Below are 20,966 nucleotides of genomic sequence, written 5' to 3'. Positions count from 1 at the left end.
AGCATGCAAGGATCAGGTTTTAGCTTCTTTTGTTTTGTGCAGTTTTGAAGTATTCACAACCTCTTTTGTTTACGACCCTTATGAATTGAGTGTCAATTAACAAACGTAACATGTATTTTTTCATGAGATCTAAACGCAGATGAAAAATAATCTGGAAGTCTGGGTATTTACAGGGCTTATGTCCTGTAATAAGTTGGTTAAGTGATCACTTAGACAAGTGTGACATTCAACATTCCACCCATGATTTACAACGCCACTACTTAAAATCACGCAAAGAAATACTTTTTAACATCTCAACATAGATGAAGACATGGAATTTTGGTTATTTACAGGGCTTATGACCTGTAACAGGCTGGTTAAGTGATCACTTGACGCACATGCAACATTTACCATTCTACCCATAATTGACAATCACACTATTAAAACTTTTGGAATCCCTAGATATCCCTTGGCATCTCATGACACAGTTCACACAAGTTCACAACAGCCATCTATGTTGGAATGAGATTGGATGTCAATTACCCTTCGAAGATCTACCATACATCGTTTTGCCACGCATTCGTCTGGGAGATCGCATTTCGACTGCATTCAGTCTACAAAGTTGGGAAGTAAATAAATAAATCTTTAAATAAGACACATTGATATTTTCAAACATTTTGGTTTATTCAATAAATTTTAATACTGATTTTAATTTAAAAAAAACTACTTTTCATGACAAAGATATTGGATGTAATTTCAACAAAATAGTATTGCTTACATGTGAGAATTTTTCATTACCTATCTTTAATTTATATACGTGATTTTACTCTCAATAAAAATGAAAAATAAATTAATGCATGGAAATATTTACTGTATATTCTTCATCTTTTGGTTAAAAAATATGTGTTACAATTTTTTTCTTACTTCTAAATTGAGATTAATCATTTTTAAATATATTACAATGAACAATAATTATATATTATTTAGCATAGGTACATAATTTGTGAGGTCTTATAATTCATAATAATTTTATATACAATTCAAATTTTATATTATTTTCGCAAAACTATTTACACTTTTAAATACATACATACTTAAAACGAGAATAAAAACGTGAGCATAAAAATGTATTTTTTTAAGTAGATAAATATATGTTAAGTTTTATGTGAAATTTCTAAATAAACCACTTCCTTGGAGTAAAGCACAATTTAAACATTCAAAGTTAGAAAATAATATCATTTTGAAAGATTTCATTAAAATAATATTTCTTTTTGCTGAAATGATTTTGTACGCTGAAATTTGTTTATTTTCAAAAATCATTTTTTATTAGAAAATAACATTTAAAATACTGTTTTTGTTAGAAGAAATATGGTTTTAATTGTATGAAAACATATTTTGCTCTCGCTGTGAATGATGTGGAATATGAATAAATTTGTTAAGATAAGCGTGAAAAATCATAAAAATGAATGAATGTCTCTCATGAAAATGAAGATGTTTTTATTCAGTGGAGAACATTTAACTGAAAACATCCTAATCTTTATCTATAATCATCTGCTACAAAATTAGGAACATCTTAGTTTTAATTAAATCCGAGTACCTAACTACAAAAACACACTTTATAAAATACGTATAACTGATCTAGAATTTAAAAATTAAAAAGTGCAAGCTAGTGTACAATGGCCACAAGAAACATGGTGTAAGTATTATAAAATAAAATAAAAATAGCAGTGAAAATGATCAAATAAACTGGATGTTTTTAAAATGAATATTTTAAGCTACAAACATTATAACACACAAAATAACTTTGTTAAATCAATTTACATATTTTTATAACTGAAATACAAATTTGACCGGTTCCAAAGCAAGCAACTCATTCCTCAATATAAATTAATAAAAGTATTTATAATTCATGAGTAAGATAATATTTTTATACAAACCGGTCGACATTATAATTGAGTTTAAATAAGATATATAGCAATCTTCGAATTAAATCGGAAACGATCTGTAAATTTCAAGTTAAATATTTCCGTGGAACCTTCTATTTTTGTTTATAAAAAGCAGAGTAAAGTTCATGAATATATAAGATAACTATATTTTATATTAAAAACACAGATTTACAGCCTTATCGTGCTTGAAGGAGCATTTTCAATTGCTTACGCCTGAATTTGAGAAGTAATTTACATTTTATCGCTTTAAAGTAATCTAATTTAATCATTCTTTTTCGTTTCATTTTATTTTGTGGATCAATGACGTGAAAAATAATATTTTATTACATAATAAATGAGAGACAGTAATCAATAAAAGCAAAAATATTTTATTCAATTTTGATTATTTCTTTGACTTCATTTCTTGTAGCCATTTTATTTCATTGAATGATAAGTGACTTATAGATATACAGAAATTGTGCTATTTAAAAATATTTATTCAAAAAGTCTTTAGTTGCTTTTCTTAAAGCATAAATTTTGCAATTATCCGATAGTTGGGTTTAAGGCACTCATATTCATTTTTAAATAAAAACCAAATCCTTACGAATCACAATACTTCATATTTTTATCACTCTTCAATCCTTTTTTATAAATGTATTTATATTTTTATAGTTCGGTACTCTGTTACAATTTATTATATAGTTTTACCCCTTGAGTTAAGGGAAGTATGATAACTTTTTTCATTATTTATGGTATTTTTCTCAAATACTTTTCTCCAATCGTTATTAAATAATGCAAGTTCTTTAAAAAAAATAACAAAATTTATTATAAGATTTTCATGAAGGAATAAGATTTAATACGGACGAAAATAAAAATGTTCTTGAACCAAGATATAAATATTATTTTGTATTTAAAATTTTACTTGGTAGATACCACTATTTCTTAAAATCTATTGTGACACATATTTCAATGCATTCAGCATCACTGTCAAATACCAGCGGTGTAATAAGAAATGGTGATATTTACCAAGTAAAACTTCAATTAAAAATTGGTAGATATAACCTTAAAGTGACTGCAGGTTCAATAAATCAAATTGAAATTATTATCAGTAAATAAGTTTTGTTTAATCATACCAATTATTTAAACATTACTAATTAATTTCGACCGAAATTAATAATAATCGTATATATTTAATTTAATTTTAAGTAAGTTCAATTTAGTAATTTATCATAAGGTTTTTTTAATGTTGATGAAAAAGAAATAAAAAATGTAACAATACTTTGTGTATATTGATTAAATATTTTATTATTTTTAATTTATTTATTATAAACATGCTTTTCGTAAGCACAATCCATGCAATTCGAAATAAGCTCATGTGTGAGTTTTGAAAATTAGATTCTCAAAATTAATAATATCATTGCTTATTCCAGTCAAAAGTTTAAATCTTTTTTCCAACTTTGATGATTTAGTTAGGTCAATTTATAAAATCTTTGAAAAAACATAATTCCTTTGAAGAAAAAAATACATATTTATATTTTTTCAGTATTCGACATATTTTTATTGATTTTGGATTAGTTTTTGTAAATTCAACTATTAAAAAGTTTATTTCTTGTCCAATCTCGATCACGTAATTTAACCTCATTTTTAACTTTAAAACATTTTTTACAAACAATACAAACTCCTAACTCATTAAGTTTTGTGTATCATCGCTCATTGCCTGTATTTCAAATTCAAACCATAGCTTTATAATAAAATGTTCTAATAATGGCAAAACCATAAATATTCTTAACATTTATCATGGTATTTTTTTAGGACTTTATTAATGTGTACATTTTTTGTAGAACTATAACAACAATTTTAAAATAAAATGCGATTTTCACATTAAATGTACGTTCTTCATTTTTTTGAAACTATTTAGATGTATCAAATAAAATACCACAGAAAAAAACAATCTGAAATGTATTTTACAGAAGCCCAATTAAAATTAAATGTTTTAATGCATATAAAATATACAGTTTAATCCACGAATTTTACAAACATTCATTGACCTTATTTAACTAACGAAAAATAATTTCATAAATAGGTTTGAGTTATTACCGTCTTAAAAAAATCAAGTAATCAAAAAAAGAAATCGATTAAAAAAAAACTGGTTAAACTAAAAAACATTAGATAGAGGTTTTATGGGTAAGTCCAATCACTAAGTATCATAGAAAATGGATGATGGATGGGTTATAGCAACCTTGAAGTGTTGAAAATGACGTAATCCATCGAAACACGTGTCACAATACATTTTAAGAAAAAGTTGTATTTACCAAGTAAAACTTAAATTGAAAATAGATAGATATTACAACAAAGTGACTGTTAAATCAATCAATAAAAATTTTGTCTAAGAAGATGAGTACATTTGAATTTGTGTGGTTAAAGATTTGTATTGTAATATAGGCTACCATGACGTCACATTACGTTTGCAGATGAGCTAGATCAAATTCGCATAGTTAAAGCTTGGTTATGAAATACGGCCGAGCATGACGTCACATTCACTTATCACTCATCACTCGAGTCCAGTCTTCCTTAAACCCAGGTGGGCGAGGTTCATAACTTCTCCCCGCTGAGACTGGCCACGTTGTAATAGGAGTGGTCGGGGAACCTCTCCAGCTCTATGTAGTCCGTCTCGGTCATGAGCAGTCGCTCGAGGAGCGACACGCACTCGCTGAAGGTGGGCCTCTGGGCGGGATCCTTATCCCAGCAATAGAACATGATGTTGTACAGCTCTCTGCGACAGTGCTCTGGTTTTTCCAGACGATGACCGTCGCGAACCTGAAACAGTAAAAATACAATTTGAGTATGTGTTAAAATAAATCTATTTATTCTTCCTGGCTCCATCCCAACTAATCGTGTTTGTATTGGGGTTATAGGATCAACAAATTGTGGTAAACAAATTGAATGTTGATTTAACAGGGATGTGTAATATCGCCATTGCTGTATTATCAATAAACGGATAATTACATGAAAGAACTGAACATTTTAAATATTGAAACTTGAACAATTTGACTGTCCTATATTTTTGACATCTCAACAAGCATTAAGAAAATAAATGGAAATATGGGTATGCACAGAGCTTACGATCTGTCAAACACTTGTTAAATAATCTGATCACTTTACATCATGTAATATACATAATTTACCATTCCACATATGACTGACAACCACTTTAATAATGGAACGTCATGAGATTTATCACATATGCATGACTTCCAAAATTTTGAGTATTGTGGTTGTCAACTGTGGGTGGAATGGTGAAGTTGCACGTGTGTAAAGTGATCACTTAATCAGCCTGTGATAGGTCATGATAGACCTTGTAAAAACCTAGACTTCCTTTTTTATTTGAGGGTATATTTCGAAGCGGGACTCTTGTACAGCTTTAACAATTTATTTACTTGTAATTTATTGTTACTTTTATTTTTTATTTAATAAGCAATTGGTAATTTGTTTTACTAATGGATTATACGTCCTCAAAGTAAGTTTGTTGTGTATATTTTAATTATTAAAAATATTGAATGAAATTAAATTTTTATTGAGGTTTCAAAAAAATTTAAACATAACTACTAAGTAGAGATAATCCAGATTTGTGAGTAAGTATTGTCATGATTGCATGAGTGTGTGATTTGTACATGAATGTTAAAGAGGCGAAAATTGTTTGCAAATACAAACTGGTGTGGTGTTCAATTCTCTCTGCCTATCCATGCTGTGAAGCAGCATAATGGTTGGATAGTTCTAGTTAGATACACTCAAAATGTTGTTAGTAAAATGATTGACGTTCAATATTTTCAATATCACATTTTATTGAAAATGACCTATTTTCATTTTGTTGTCCTTTTTTCTGGACTCAAGTATCATTCATAAAATACCTATATATGTTTTAACGTGTTCCAGTAACCTACATTCAATGATTAACTACCTCATTATTTTCACTTTAACGTGTTACATATTTAGGGCAGGAGGAAAGACAGGTGAAAAATTTCATGAAATAATTATCCTCTGAAATATGATCATATTTTGATATACGGGATAAACAAGAACATTTTTTAAAACTAAACAAAAACAATGATAAACTCGTATAAAACATTAGATTTATATTATCCACTGACACTTCGTGATGGAATTGCATTTTTAATATATTATTAGATTAAAACCAATATTTTTAGCTTTTCCACTTTATTTTTATTTGACCAGCGACCGGGTTTCGTCGTTACCGACATCATCAGACTGGTAGGAGGCTATACAAATTGTTATGTTATATATAAAACAAGGCAGGAGTTGATAACCACGATTTGATATAATTTTATTGAGAAATTAATTTAATTTGAGTGAATTTAAGTATTGTGTGATATTAAAAAAAAAAAGATTATAAAGGTTTTTTTTGTATTGAGAGCACGATTTTATTTTAAGTTTTAATAGTATAATACAGCCAGAAAACTGTACTGAAATTCAGTTTTAATATAGTGTATTCGAAATTAATAATTGACAGAAAAATACAGGTGGCGCAAAATTGATCACCCTATCAAAAGATGTTATAATTTTTGCAAATGGTGTTGTACGTGAATCATATCTGATTTTTATGAACAAAACAGCTGAAGCATACAAACTTCATCTTCATCTTTTTCTTTTTCTTCTTTTTGTAGATCCTGGGGATCTGTTTGTGCCTCCGCATGTCGCTCTAGGGATGTTGACTCCCAGCTGTCTTTCCATACAAACAAATTGATAAAACGGGCGCAAATATCTTTAAAGAATGGCGACAGCCTCTAGACGTAAAACATCTTTTCCACTTAACAGAAAAAAATTGTAAGGGTCAAAATAAAGATTTCCATTGCTCAAAACACTTTAAAAAAATAATATAAAAGTAATTTATAAACGAAATTGGATGATTAATGTTGCGAACACTCTTAATTTGTTTGCATACTGCAGCTGTCTAGTTTACAAATGTCAAATACAAATGACGTACGACGCCAATTGCAATAATTATTACATCTGATAAAAAGATAAATTTTGCGCCACCCTGTATAATAAAGTTATTACATTTAATTTAGTAGTTATATATAAGGATTAAAGATAAAATTAAGAAAGAGTTGGGAAATGTTGAGATGGTTTGGGCATGAAGAAAGAATAGCGAAACAAATTTGTGATGTGAATTTACTTGTTAATAGAAGCAGAAGAAGACCGTGTGAAACTTAGCATGATGAAATACTCGGCGTGTATGTATGCGGAGATACATCAATGTTAAAAAGGCGAAGATTGTTTGCAAAAACATATTGGTGTGGCGTTCTTTTCTCTCTACCTACTCCTGCGGGGAAGCAGCTTGATGGTTCGTAAGTTTTAGTTAGTTGGTTAGTTAAAAACGATACATTTTTTTGGTATCTTAACATAGATGAAGGAAGTCTGGGTATTTACACGGCTTACGAAATACCATTGTCTGGATTAAGTGATCCCGTTATGCGCTGTGTAACAATCATCATTTTTCTCATCATTGACTACTCGTACTAAAATTTTGAAAGTTTTTACAAGCAGAAACCTATTTGAATTGATAGTAAAAGTTTCCCGAATTACCTTACATACTAGAAGACGCCTGAAAATATAATTTTTTAATTGTATGAAACTTTTTTTTTGATTAATTTATATCTTCGCAATATTTTAATTGTGTTAAATTTTTTTATTAACAAATTTTGAATTTGTTCCAATAAAGGGTTTTTGGTATTTTTTTTATTATAATTTTTTTATTTTATTGATATCTTAAATAAATATGAAGAACAATATTAAATTCTTTCACATTCTTCTTCATCTTTGTTTAATATAAAAATTAAAACTATCTGTACATAAAAAACTCCTTAGAAGACCAAATCTACAATTTTGTTGACAAAAATTTTGTTCGTTTTCAATATAAAGTAAGTATAATATACAGTATCGAATAGATTAATTGAAACAAAACTTTTTTTCGTATTTTCAACATCCTCTAAAAAAATGTTATGGGAGTGTTCCTCGTATTATGGACCAAGGACGCTTGTTTCAGAGAGTGAGATGATGAATAGCGAGAAGTATCACCCAATTTTGCTGGAAAAGATACTATCAGAAATACAAAAACGAAGTTCAAATTGTAATGGAATATTTAAGCAAGATTTAATTTGCCACAAATCCAAAAAAAAAAGATTTTTTTTAAAAAAAAACAATGAACTTTGTTGGACTGGTCAAGAATTTTACGAGACATAAATATTATTTAAAATCTATCAACAATCTGTAAGAATCGGCTCTCCAAAATTGATTGCACTACGGTGGAAAACCACATTTTGTCCATAATTAGGCATGGTTTCGAGACGAAAAAAATGGCAAAACCTTATAGAATATATCCCAAAAAGAGTAAAATCTTTGATTGAGCCCAAATGAGATCATATAAAATATTAATTCGTGATATAACTAATAAAACAAAAGGTTTAACAAAACTTTTTACGAAAATACAACAAAAAAAGTTTTTATAATTTAAATGTTACTTTGTCTTAAAATAGTGATTTAAAAAAAAGTTACATTCTGATTATAAAATAGAAAATCACAAAGTTAGTACTTCCAATATGAATTGTGAAAAAAGTTTTGTTTCAATTAATCTGTTTGATACTGTATCTCAAGTCTTTAAATAAAATTCTTATTTTAAGAACAGTATCAAATCCGTAAAAAGACGATAAAACATTTAATCAAGACCAATGAAGAACAAATATAAATCGTTTCCTCATTTTTAATATAGAGGAAGTACATCTCGTACAAGTATATATGGATTACTATTGAGGAAAATAGAAAATTGGATCACTTTTATTGAGAAAAGTAGGTTTTTACCCGCAGGCTTTCCTTCTAAATTGTATTTTATCTAATAGTCCTCATTTCAGGACTTTATTAGCTGTTAATGTCTGTCAACCGTTCATTCTGCCAGGCACTCTATTTTTAGAGTTCTGCAAATATATTTCTTTTATATTGTCTCTACTCAGATAAATAAAATAAACATTTTACATTTCGAAATACGCCTCATTTGTGTACAATTTATTTTTGAAATGTATTTTTCTACGGGTGAAAGAGAATCTCTAAATAAAAAATTAATATGAAATCTGAGACTAGCTACTTGAAAATAAATCGTTTAAAGAAAAAAATACAGAATTACTCGAACATACGTTGTTTTTAATGAATTTTACAACTCATCGCTGTTTGGATTAAACCATTTTTTGACTTGGCTTTAAGCCGGGTTAAGTGATCACTTTATACTTATGCAACGTTCACCATCCTGCTAATTATTGAAAAACAATATTGCATTGAATTTTGAATTTTAAATGCAATGGACTTGTATTCCTATCACATGCGGGTAGTTTATCAAAAGATTCGGAAATGTGGCTAATTGTGATGCCATCAGTCAAATAGCGTACTCCAACTGAATATAAGAGACTCATTCCAAAATAAATCACATTAATATTTTTAGGAGAAAGAAACTGCAATTAAATTCATTTTTCAAGATTCGTTTGACTATCTCAATATCAACAATTAATTATTATATCATTCAGATACCGGATTATTTACCCTTCGAACTATATTGACATAAATATCTCGGGAGTTCATAGTTACCTTGGTTGTAAAAATATGCCGTTTTTTGTAATAATACGATTTTAAATACCGTTATATTACAAAGATTAACGCATTATAAACGATAAAGTTTTCGTATTAAACATTGCTAAGTTTTATCTGAAAAATGTCTCTACGAAAAAAAGTTTTACATGAGTTACAATTAAGTTCAAAAACCCCGAAATCGTTAGGTAAAAAATCTTATTTTACCCCTAAAAAGGCCAAAGAAAACATGGCATGATCAAGTACGGAAGGAGATGCATGTATGAGAGGCGAAGATTGTTTGCAAAGACAGATTAGTGTGCCGTTTTATTCTCTCTGCCTACCCCTGCGGGGAAGCGGTGTGATGGCAAGTTTCTTAGTATGTGAGTAGTCTAGCCATCACCGATTTCTACGTTCCCCACCAACTAAAAATATGATGCCATAGAAGATGCACAAACACTTATGTTTTCCTTAGAAAGCAAAAACAAAGAACGTAACACCACTCTGTCATTGAAAAAAAAATAACCTCTTCCTCATTCATGCATATACTTATACATACCCCACCGATTATTCCGACTTCTGATCAGTCCACTTTCAAACGGTGTACAATAAGGACCTTTTTAAAAATATATTTGTAAAAAATTTAGCACTTTACATAAACATATTATTTTTATGATAAATTTTATTTAAGAACTTATTTTCTATTAAAAAATCTCTTTGTAGTTTAACATGGTTAAAAATATCTCTAAACTCTAAAGGTGTGCATTTATCTGAAAATTCACATAAACCGATTTGGGGGTATTTGAAACTTACACCTTCATATGTAAGTTTCCTAAAGACGTCACATTAGTGGCAGTACTCTTTGATACTAAGGGAAAATGACATTCCAAACTTTCAAATTCAACTTATTTGGATTATAATAACATTATATGAACCTAAATAAATCTAATACGAAGCAATGGATCCAATCAATATCAACCAGTTTAGAACGAATGAGAATTCACGATTCTGTTTTGAGAAAATGTAATTATAATAAATTTACGTTCGTACTGCAGATCAAAGCGCCCTGTTTTGCGTCTCTGGATCTTTAATTACTTTTTTCTAAATATATCTCTTTAATAATACCAAATATTCTGTTTTTGGATTAAAACGACTCGATACTCTGCACATGGATACGATATTTAATTTATTTAAATAAATCACATGATTTTTTCTAAACGTACTTTTAATTCATGAATATTTGTTTTTTTTGGCTCAGTTGTGCAGCAATACGAGCGTTTTGCATGAGGTTCCCGATTCGACCATGGGAGGTCAATATAATATATATTTCATGGAAGTGAACGTAATGCAAATCATTTAAAAATAAAAACAATAAATATCCTCAGTTGCTTTATATGGGTAGGAATTCAACTTCCCACCCTAGCATCTACCATTTTTTCTGATCTTTATCCTAGAATTGCGGTCAAAATCTCTAAAACGAATAAAAAAATACCCCTTCACTGTCAAATAAATTATAAATGTATGTTTTAATATATATATATATATATATATATATATATATATATATATATATATATATATATATATATATATATATATATATATATATATATATATATATGTATATATATTTATATACATATTTTTATATATATATATATATACATATATATATAAACATATATATATATAAATATATATATATATATATATATATATATATATATATATATATATATATATATATATATATATATATATATAAATATATATATATATATATATATATATATATATATATATATATATATATATATATATATATATATATATATATATATATATATATATATATATATATATATATATATATATATATATATATATATATATATATATATATATATATATATATATATATATATATATATATATATATATATATATATATATATATATTTATATAAATATATATATATATATATATATATATATATATATATATATATATATATATATATATATATATATATATATATATATATATATATATATATATATATATATATATTTATATACATATTTATATATATATATATATATATATATATATATATATATATATACATATATATATATATATATATATATATATATATATATATATATATATATATATATATATATATATAACGTTATATATAACGTTATGTTTTTATTCATTTTAGTAATGTTAAAAATTTTATTTTTTAAACGTGACACTATCTCACTCATCGGACACTTCACTTAATTTCAAGTTTAAATATTTAATTATTTACGTATTAAAAGTTCTTAAGATAATATAATTTATTCAAAGGTGGAAGAAGTAATTGGCTCGTCCGGTAATGAAGATAATCTCTAATAACTGAATAAAAGAGATTCCTGATTTAATTAAATGATTTATCTAACTAATCTTCCGAATAATGATTAATTAACAGCTCTTAGGGGAAGCCCTTAATATTAATGAAAATTTACAGGCGTAAGATAACGTAAGGCCTCCTTTCCACGAGCAAGAAAACTCGAGTTTCGTAGAACTTTCTTGCAAAGTTACAAAGACAGAGAGAATTGTAGAGATTATATTTGCTACAAACGACCCGTGATGAGAACAGTCTATTATGTTGCATAGTTAATTATTTTGCAATTGAAAATATTTAATTTATTATATATGAGAGCAAATAAAGTATTTTGTTCACTTTATGGTATAGTATCAAAACTAAAATATCTTATAATATGTATGAGAATCGTACAATATATCGTACAACATAGCATTTACATTTTCCAATTTTTTAGTAATCTTTTAAGCAAATATTTCATTTTTACGTAGTAAATACCACTACTCGTACATATTTCTCAAAATTTACTGTGTCACTTATTTCGATGTATTCCGCATAATTTTTAAACACCATATTAAACATTACATTATTGTGCTATAATCTAGTTATGTTAAAAAAAAAAACATTATTTAATGGCATTTTAAACTTGGGATAATACAAATTTACCTTTTTTTTGATGAGATGATGATCTTTGATGAGATGTCAAAAAATAATATGAAAATAACTCCTGTAATTGGAGATAGTCCAGATTTTGTGAACAAGTATTTGGACACACTCATGTTGTAAACAAATTTACCCTCTATTATCACCACTATTGCTAATTAACTAATTAATTTATTATTTCGACATGTTATGTATTGTTTAATCTTTTCTCTTTTGATAATTCAAATGATAAGGTAACATTAATTCTAGTTTGTTATCTATGCAAAACTACTTCGGAATCAAACTTGCAGTTGTAAACAATCTTGTCTGAAAGACTTGTAAACGCCACCTGACTGCTGTCACCTGTGAACCGGGAGGCTAACAAGAGATTCGAAAGAACTTACTTTTCTCATGACATCTCCTGCAGAGAGGCCAGGGTAAGGAGTTGATCCGAGGGTCACTACCTCCCAGATGAGGACTCCGAAACTCCAAACATCCGACTTTACCGAGAAAATATCATCGTACAGTGACTCGGGAGCCATCCATCTGAAATTAACATATCATTTACATATTTAAATATCAACGATAGGGATGAATTACATACAATTTAGTTTTACGAGAATTTACAAAGCAAAATTAATTTAATTTTCACAGGAATTGAAACTTTTATGAATTCACTTTCTGTTACATCTTTTTTTAACATTAATTGTTATTTCAATAAAACAAATTTCCGTATCTTATGATTTCATTGAACAATACGTTTAAATAAAATTGTCTTATCGTAATAAAAGGACAATTGAAGATCAATTGAATCTCAGGCATTTTTTTATCCATTGAAGAAAGATCAATTGAATCTCAGGCATTTTTTTATCAATTGACGGTTTTGAATCTCAGGCATTTTTTTATCAATTGACGGTTTTGAATATACTGGTATGAAATTCCTTTCGGAGAAGGAAGTTGATACTTAGAAATCAAATTAAATCATAAAAAATCTAATCAGATTCGTTAGGAAATTATTCGCAGAAAGGGATATTGAAATATAAATGATTTTAATAAAATGTTTGTATTAAAATCTTAATTTTAATATTATTTATTTATTCGGTAGTTACTTTGTGGTACGTAATATTGATCCATTTTTTCTCTGATTTTAACATGGAAAAAATAATATATTTATAAAAAAAATCTAAATCAATACGTGTTTCGATACATTCAACATTATTATCTATCTTCGGTTGTGAAATTTAGCCCAAATTGAGAGTTGTACCCTTGAGAATAATAAGGAAAAGATGAGAGCTGTTGCTTATATTTTATCAGTGGAATAATTTACACAATATAATATTATTAAAATGTAACTTTGTTTTCAAATCACTATTATTTTTTATAGTGATTAAAAAACAAAGTAACATTTTAATTTTAAAATGAAAAATCACGAAGTCAATACTTCATATATATATATATATATATATATATATATATATATATATATATATATATATATATATATATATATATATATATATATATATATATATATATATATATATATATATATATATATATATATATATATTAATTTAAATTATTATGGAATAATTTACAATATTGGAGGCAAACTATTTTCTAGTGTCGCGCTGTGGTCCCGCGGTCTCTTGAGTCAGAGTTTTTCGGTTCGAACCCACTCTACAACAATTTGATACATATTTCTAATAATGTGCCGCTTAGGCTCACAGAAATGGTATAAAATTTAGGTATTTTGGAATATACTAAAAACACAAATATTGCTCTTTTTACAAAAAAAAGTATAAAAAAAAACATTAAACTGTCATATAATTATTTTTTAATTTGGTGATTCACATATAATTATTTACAAACTATTAACATTGAAAATATGGATATATGCTAAGTATTCAATATGGTATATTTAAGAGTCGACCCGAAATAATTTGATGGTGTGAAGACATTTAAGATTAAGAAGAAAGCAAAATAATTATCATACCTGATGGGTAATCTCCCTTCGCTCTTTCTCTCATACACGTGTGAGGTGATGACATCTCTGGCAAAACCAAAATCAGCTACCTTGCACACGTGGTCATCTGTTATCAAGATGTTTCGGGCAGCAAGGTCACGGTGGATAATCTAAAAAAATACAATAGTTAAAACTCAAATTCACATTTTTTAATTGCATTTTGTAACATTTTTATTCGATGTCTGTTTTTATAAAGTCGTTTACTTAGCATGTAACGAATATTAGTCAACTCGGTTAACTTGAGATGTGAATTATGTGTATTTGTGAGTTTTTCAGTTACCAAATTGGGAATACTTATGATTTTTTCTCGCATTAATCTATGTGTCATGTGAGTTACATCGGAAAACTTAGGTTGAAACTAATATGCAACAGATTTTTTTTCTGTTAGCGAATTGGGAGAAAAGTCATATCTTTTTCCCGCACATACAAAATCTTCGATGTCTAGTAGAATAAATACGAGTAACCTCGGTTAAATTAAGTTGTAACTAATGAGAAACTTTTACTTTTTCGGTTATCAAATTGGAAGATACTCATTATTCTTTCTCGCATTTATAAATTTTTTAACGGACTTAGACATGCACACATATCGTAGTCTTACAGGAGAAAGTGACCAACTAACAAAACGAAAAATGTCCAGGAGGGCCATTTAAGTCACTTTTGCATGGCAAGAAAATAAACATCAATGCAGTTTGCCATTTTTAACAAGTCAATACACATGTATTATACTTCCAAGTTTAAAATGTTTTTTTTCAGGGTAATATTAAGCTATTAAGATATAAAATAATCAATGATCACGTTTTTGTAAAAAATGCACTTGGTCACTTTCTCCTGTATGACTACGATATAACAGATGTGAGTTATCTCGGTAAAGTAATGTTGTGACTTATAGGTAAATGTTACTTTTTCGGTTACCAAATTTGGAGAATATTTATTACTTTTGCTCATTTTTTTTGAAAATTTCTTTCCAGTTTATTTTTTATGTCAAATGATCAAATTAATTAAAGAGAATAGCAAAATGCAACCAAATTTGTACAGTAATAAACGTGATTTGCTTTAAATGATCGAATCCAAAAACCGAATAATGTAACGACTTTTTTAAGAAATTTCGTTATTTTTTGTGATTGCCTGCTTTTACGGTAGCCATTTTTTCTCGCTGTTTGATCCGCCAATATAGGGTTCAACTAAAAGCTGTAAGGTATTGAGGAAAATATAAATTTGGGCAGGTTAACGCCTGTTACCCAATCGAGCTTTCATTGAACTACGTCACAACGCTGGTGGCTTTATATTCGATAAATATCGGAAATCCCGAGAAATACTACGTAGTTTGGATAAACACGTTTCGTGAAATACAGCAAAAATTTATTCAGTGATTGAGTATTTGAAATCTCATTCAAAATTTAGTTTCATATCAATAGCAGACGATAAAAATTTCACTTTAATCTATATTTGACCTGATGATAGAATAATCATAATCATTCCAAAACCGGAAGTCATATGGTAGCGTTTTTTTAATAAAACTAGATTTGTTTTTCACCAATTTTATTTTTGGTAATTTTATCCAACCTTGACATCTTCAGGGATGGATAGTACAAATGTACGAAAGTTGTTGGAGAAAAGAACTCTAAAGAAAAGAGGTTAAAAGCAAAGTTGTAGTTTTATATTTGATTACGCATTTTTATCGATTGTTGCGCGGTATGATCGATAATCCTGAAATTATCCAGAGCATTGGTCTGTATGTTCCCGATAGTTACCTAAGACAGCGTTGGCATAGATTGTTTCAGATTCCTATACACAGGACCAACCTGCCGATGGTTATGCCTGTAGGAAGAGCTACCGCTATGTTGAACAATATCACATTGGATATTGATCTGTTCCATGTGTCCGAAGGAGTTTTCCGAAGCGAGATTCTTCTACACATTTAACAAGAGTCTTCTTGTGTAATTTTTAATTTGTTTTTTTAATGTATACGCCTTAAATGTTTGTTTGTAATGTATATATTAATTATTGAATAAATTGAATTGAATTGAAATTGAATTGAATTGAATTACATACAAATGTGCAAAAAAAAAATCAAAAGTAATCATAATATCAAATCATTCCAATATCAAGAGCTGATTTCACCAGAAATATTAAGTACGTACAGGGAATATTTAAAAAAATTATTTCCCCCAGAAATGCGATAAGATTTTTGGGTTCTGTTATTATGGCCTCATCATTTTAATACTGTCATATACAATTCAAAACAATGCTGTTATCTTCTTGGTTTATCACCAATTACTGTGGCATATTATGTATTAGTGTGGGGTTTTGTTCACAGAAAGCATTAAATTGGATAAAACACAATACCTGCTTCGTTGATTTACCTTTCATGGGATTTTGATATTCAGGGACCAGCCCCGAAGGTAGTAAAATATTTATGCCCGTAGCGTCGCAGCGGAAATATCGCTCACTCCTTTCAAGAACGCCATAAATCAAAATTCGTCAACTTTCAGTTGTGCATATTTTCGGAATGCCCAGAAAATTTACTGTATCCTAGAAAAAGCGGCATTTTTACTAAACTTAAAAATTACCCGTTACAGGGCAGAAAGTGTTGTTTTTGCATTTTGTTGAAAAGGTATTGTTTAATTATTTTTTTAAATATACTAAATATTTTTCAAATGGAGAAAAAACCTTCAGGTTTTACCTAAAAAGATCTGTTGCAATGTAAAAAGTTCGAGAAGTGGCTTGATATTTATTTTTAATACATTGTATTATATTTTTAAACTTTAAAAACGTTCTCCTGAAAAATATACTTTTATGATTTATGACGTTCTCGAAAGGAGTGAGCGATATGAGAAAAGGGTTGAAAGCACGAATAACACCCTTATTACTTGTATTATTTTTGTTCATATCACAAATCAATGACGAACATTATCTTAACGATATTTGTGTCAACAATTTCACGAAATGCGCTTAATTAAATCGTAGTCGAGAAAAATCTTACGGCTGGGTTAAGACCCCAAGGTTTTAATGTAACACATTTTTTGATCGTACACATTTTTATTAATTACAAAATTTTTCCCTCATTAGGTTTTTCTGTTTTGAGGTATATTTTACAATATTTAATTATAAAACACGACATGACCGAATGATGCGACTATTTCGAATATATCCATCCCATTGTCTTTCTATGAATATCTCTTTTATACGATGTTTCGTTATTTTATGACTGTGGATAATGGAGGCAGATTGTATAACGTTATTGCATAATGATCCATTTTTTAGACCAAAAAGGTTTGATTTTATATACAACATTTTGAGTGTGTCCAAATACTTGTTAAAAAAATCTGGATTATTTTCATCTCACCAATAGATATCTCTAGTGAAGTTCTAGTGATTGATGAATAATGTTTCAAATTGGTTCATACATATAAAATTTCCAAGAATTTGAGTAGTGTGGTTGTCAATAATGGGTAGAATTGGTGAATGTTACACGTGTGTAAAGTGATCACTTAAACCAGCCTATGACGGTCGTCAGCCCCGTAAATGCCCAGACTTCCATATTTTTCTTCATCTTTGATGAAATGTCAAAAAATAATTGACTTTATATGTTTCTGTGTTGTGGTTCTGTGAACGTTTCCATAAAATGTGTTACTTGTGATTTCTCTGCTTAACTAGAAGGTGTTTTCCTGTGATGTATGAGAGTAAGTACTTCATAAATGCATGTGTCAGATTTTTTTTAGCATATAGTTGTTTGATCTTTGTTATTTATTAAGTCATAGCCTGTGGGTGGGTTCTTCATATAATAAAAAAAACACATACTATGGTATAAATCTTATCGTAATTGCAATCCAGAAAACAATTATGAAAAACCAAGATTCGATATTGTTCTTGATATTGTTATTATCATAACGTTTGTAAAAAAATATATTTGTATTTGGAATAATAAGAGAAATATAAATCTATGTCTCTTTGTAATGAGTACCTACGCAAATGATATAAAACCGCATTCTGGCAGCACCGGCGCAAAGTGCAATTAATCACCAACAGATGTCTCCTCCAAGTCTTTGTATCTTCAAGTACCTGTTTCCTCTCCTTTGCTTCCCGACTTTGTAGAGACCAATTGTTTAATTTTCTCGCCATTGTACACTTTATTATGTAATTAAAACTTTATAAATTCGCGTGAAAATTATAATTAAGAAATTTGTCTTGCTATGTGACATTTATTGGTGAAACTGCGTTTTCTATAGTAATTGGATTAAACCATAACTTTACTTTCACTTAACCCTTATATATTGATTTTATTACGTTACTGATGGAATGGAAAAATGGAAGACTTAAAATAACTGTAAAATTTAAAGCGCACTTGAGGTGATTTCTTGCAAAATGACCATTGAAAAATACCATAAAAAATGACCATATATAAATTGACCATAATATATTTTTTTAAATTATCATAATTAAGGCAGAGAGAATAAAAAAATATACCACCCTGTCTTTCAAACATTCTTCGTCTCTTCCACATTCATGCAATATCCTCATACATACCCGCCGATTATTTTGACCCTGCCGCATTTAAGTATTTGATATACCTTATTATTAAAATGCACCTATATTAAATACATCTATTTTTAAATACATACATTTTTCAATCCAATTTGAAATGCGTCCGGTGATAATTTTATGACTTTTTTTTTACTTTTGCAATATTATTTTATTATACTAAATACATCTTTTCAAAATTGATATAACGAATTGATATATAAAATGAATTGTAATAATTTTAAGGTTTTCTCAAACAAACCATGTAAATTTGCTTAACGTGTTTTGCGTATTTTGATCACACTCTGACCAGATTTTCATTAGCAATTTCAAACTACGCTAAGCTATATCATATTAGTGTTTATTGCATAACTTCAGTTACTTTAAGAGTACCCCGAAGGCGGGAAGTGGTAAACTGTTAATGAAGTGATACTATACATACAGAATATTAAGAAAACTAAGCGTTGTTGAAGTCAACCCAATGCAGTGCATATTATATATATATATATATATATATATATATATATATATATATATATATATATATATATATATATATATATATATATATATATATATATATATATATATATATATATATATATATATATATATATATATATATATATATATATATATATATATATATATATATATATATATATATATATATATATATATATATATATATATATATATATATATATATATATATATATATATATATATATATATATATATATATATATATATATATATATATATATATATATATATATATATATATATATATATATATATATATATATATATATATATATATATATATATATATATATATATATATATTTATAAGGTAAAAATCATTTAAAAAAATACGTTGGGCTTAATGGGTCTTGTATAAAATAAGTTATAAACCAAATCAATATTTTGTATAAGAATCTATTGAGTTGGTTTATAATTAATTTTTATAACAACGAAAAATAGCTTAAAAAATACGTTTTTCTATTACATCAAGCCTTTTTGAATATTTTGTGCCAAAAAATATCTGACTTAAGTTTTAGGATTGAGATTATTTGAAAAAAATGAAAACTATGTTTTTTTCTTCCATCTCACTTTACTATCACAGTCATTTAATGCAAAAACTTGAATAAACATGAATTATTTGGATTATTTAAATAAAACCAACTGTAAAAAAACCTGCGAATGAATGAACGAAAGCATAGAGAAGTGACATGAATTATATAAACATCCCATATTTCTACTTGTTGCCCTTATAAATAACGGATATTAAAACCGTATGCTGGAGGTTCCAGGTTCGATTCCCAAGAGGGTCAAAATAAAAACGAATGATTTTCAGTCTAATATATATTGAATTTAAGTGCATTTAACGGTCAAGATAACGCTGCTTCTACACGATTAGGTGCGGATGAGGGTTAGAAGAAGAATAGTATTTTTTTTATTAAAACTGTATTAATTAAAAATATTTATATGTTACCTAATTTTCTTCCTTTATTTTCAACACGCTTAAAACCATATATCTTTAAACTGTACTTAGTTCAGCTTGTGCTATTTTAATAATTTATAATTAAAATCATCTGAACAATGACAGAGGAGTATTTCTACGATTTCTGTATAATTTGGTTCACGTTCAGTGTTTTTTTCTTCCTTTTTTACTACAAATTTACGAATACTATGTTACACAATAAGCATGTTACGGTAATACCCTTCGAAATCCGCAATACCTTCACAGGTCACAAGGGTTCGATATAATTGACCATTTTCATGGGATGACTGAGAATTTCTAAGAATCGGGACTTTGCGTATTGATAAAACATGAGATTTTATTCGGAGAAATCTTTAGGTCGAGAT

General features: G+C 27.6%; 1 protein-coding gene across 2 annotated transcripts in view; it reads right to left on the bottom strand.

Annotated features, from left to right (window-relative positions):
- Window positions 1–3,204: 3,204 nt before the first annotated feature.
- LOC148302235 (tyrosine kinase receptor Cad96Ca-like) overlaps window positions 3,205–20,966 on the bottom strand; it is a 105,719-nt gene continuing 87,957 nt past the window's right edge. The window contains exons 9-11 of one of the 2 annotated variants that reach the window (XM_088271959.1): window positions 14,544–14,683; window positions 12,952–13,093; window positions 3,205–4,721 (exon numbers count right to left, since the gene is read on the bottom strand). In XM_088271959.1, the coding sequence (XP_088128085.1) occupies window positions 4,497–4,721; window positions 12,952–13,093; window positions 14,544–14,683 (507 nt within the window). In that variant the 3' untranslated portion in view covers window positions 3,205–4,496. The remainder of the gene's footprint in view (window positions 4,722–12,951; window positions 13,094–14,543; window positions 14,684–20,966) is intronic. The other variant, XM_088271960.1, reaches the window with a different exon arrangement.

This window comes from Brachycentrus maculatus, unplaced genomic scaffold, assembly GCF_059751285.1.
Source record: "Brachycentrus maculatus isolate JH-2025_06_01 unplaced genomic scaffold, ASM5975128v1 h1tg000472l, whole genome shotgun sequence".
In the NCBI taxonomy this organism is placed as follows: Eukaryota; Metazoa; Arthropoda; class Insecta; order Trichoptera; family Brachycentridae; genus Brachycentrus; species Brachycentrus maculatus.
This window is presented reverse-complemented; position numbering and strand designations above follow the sequence as displayed.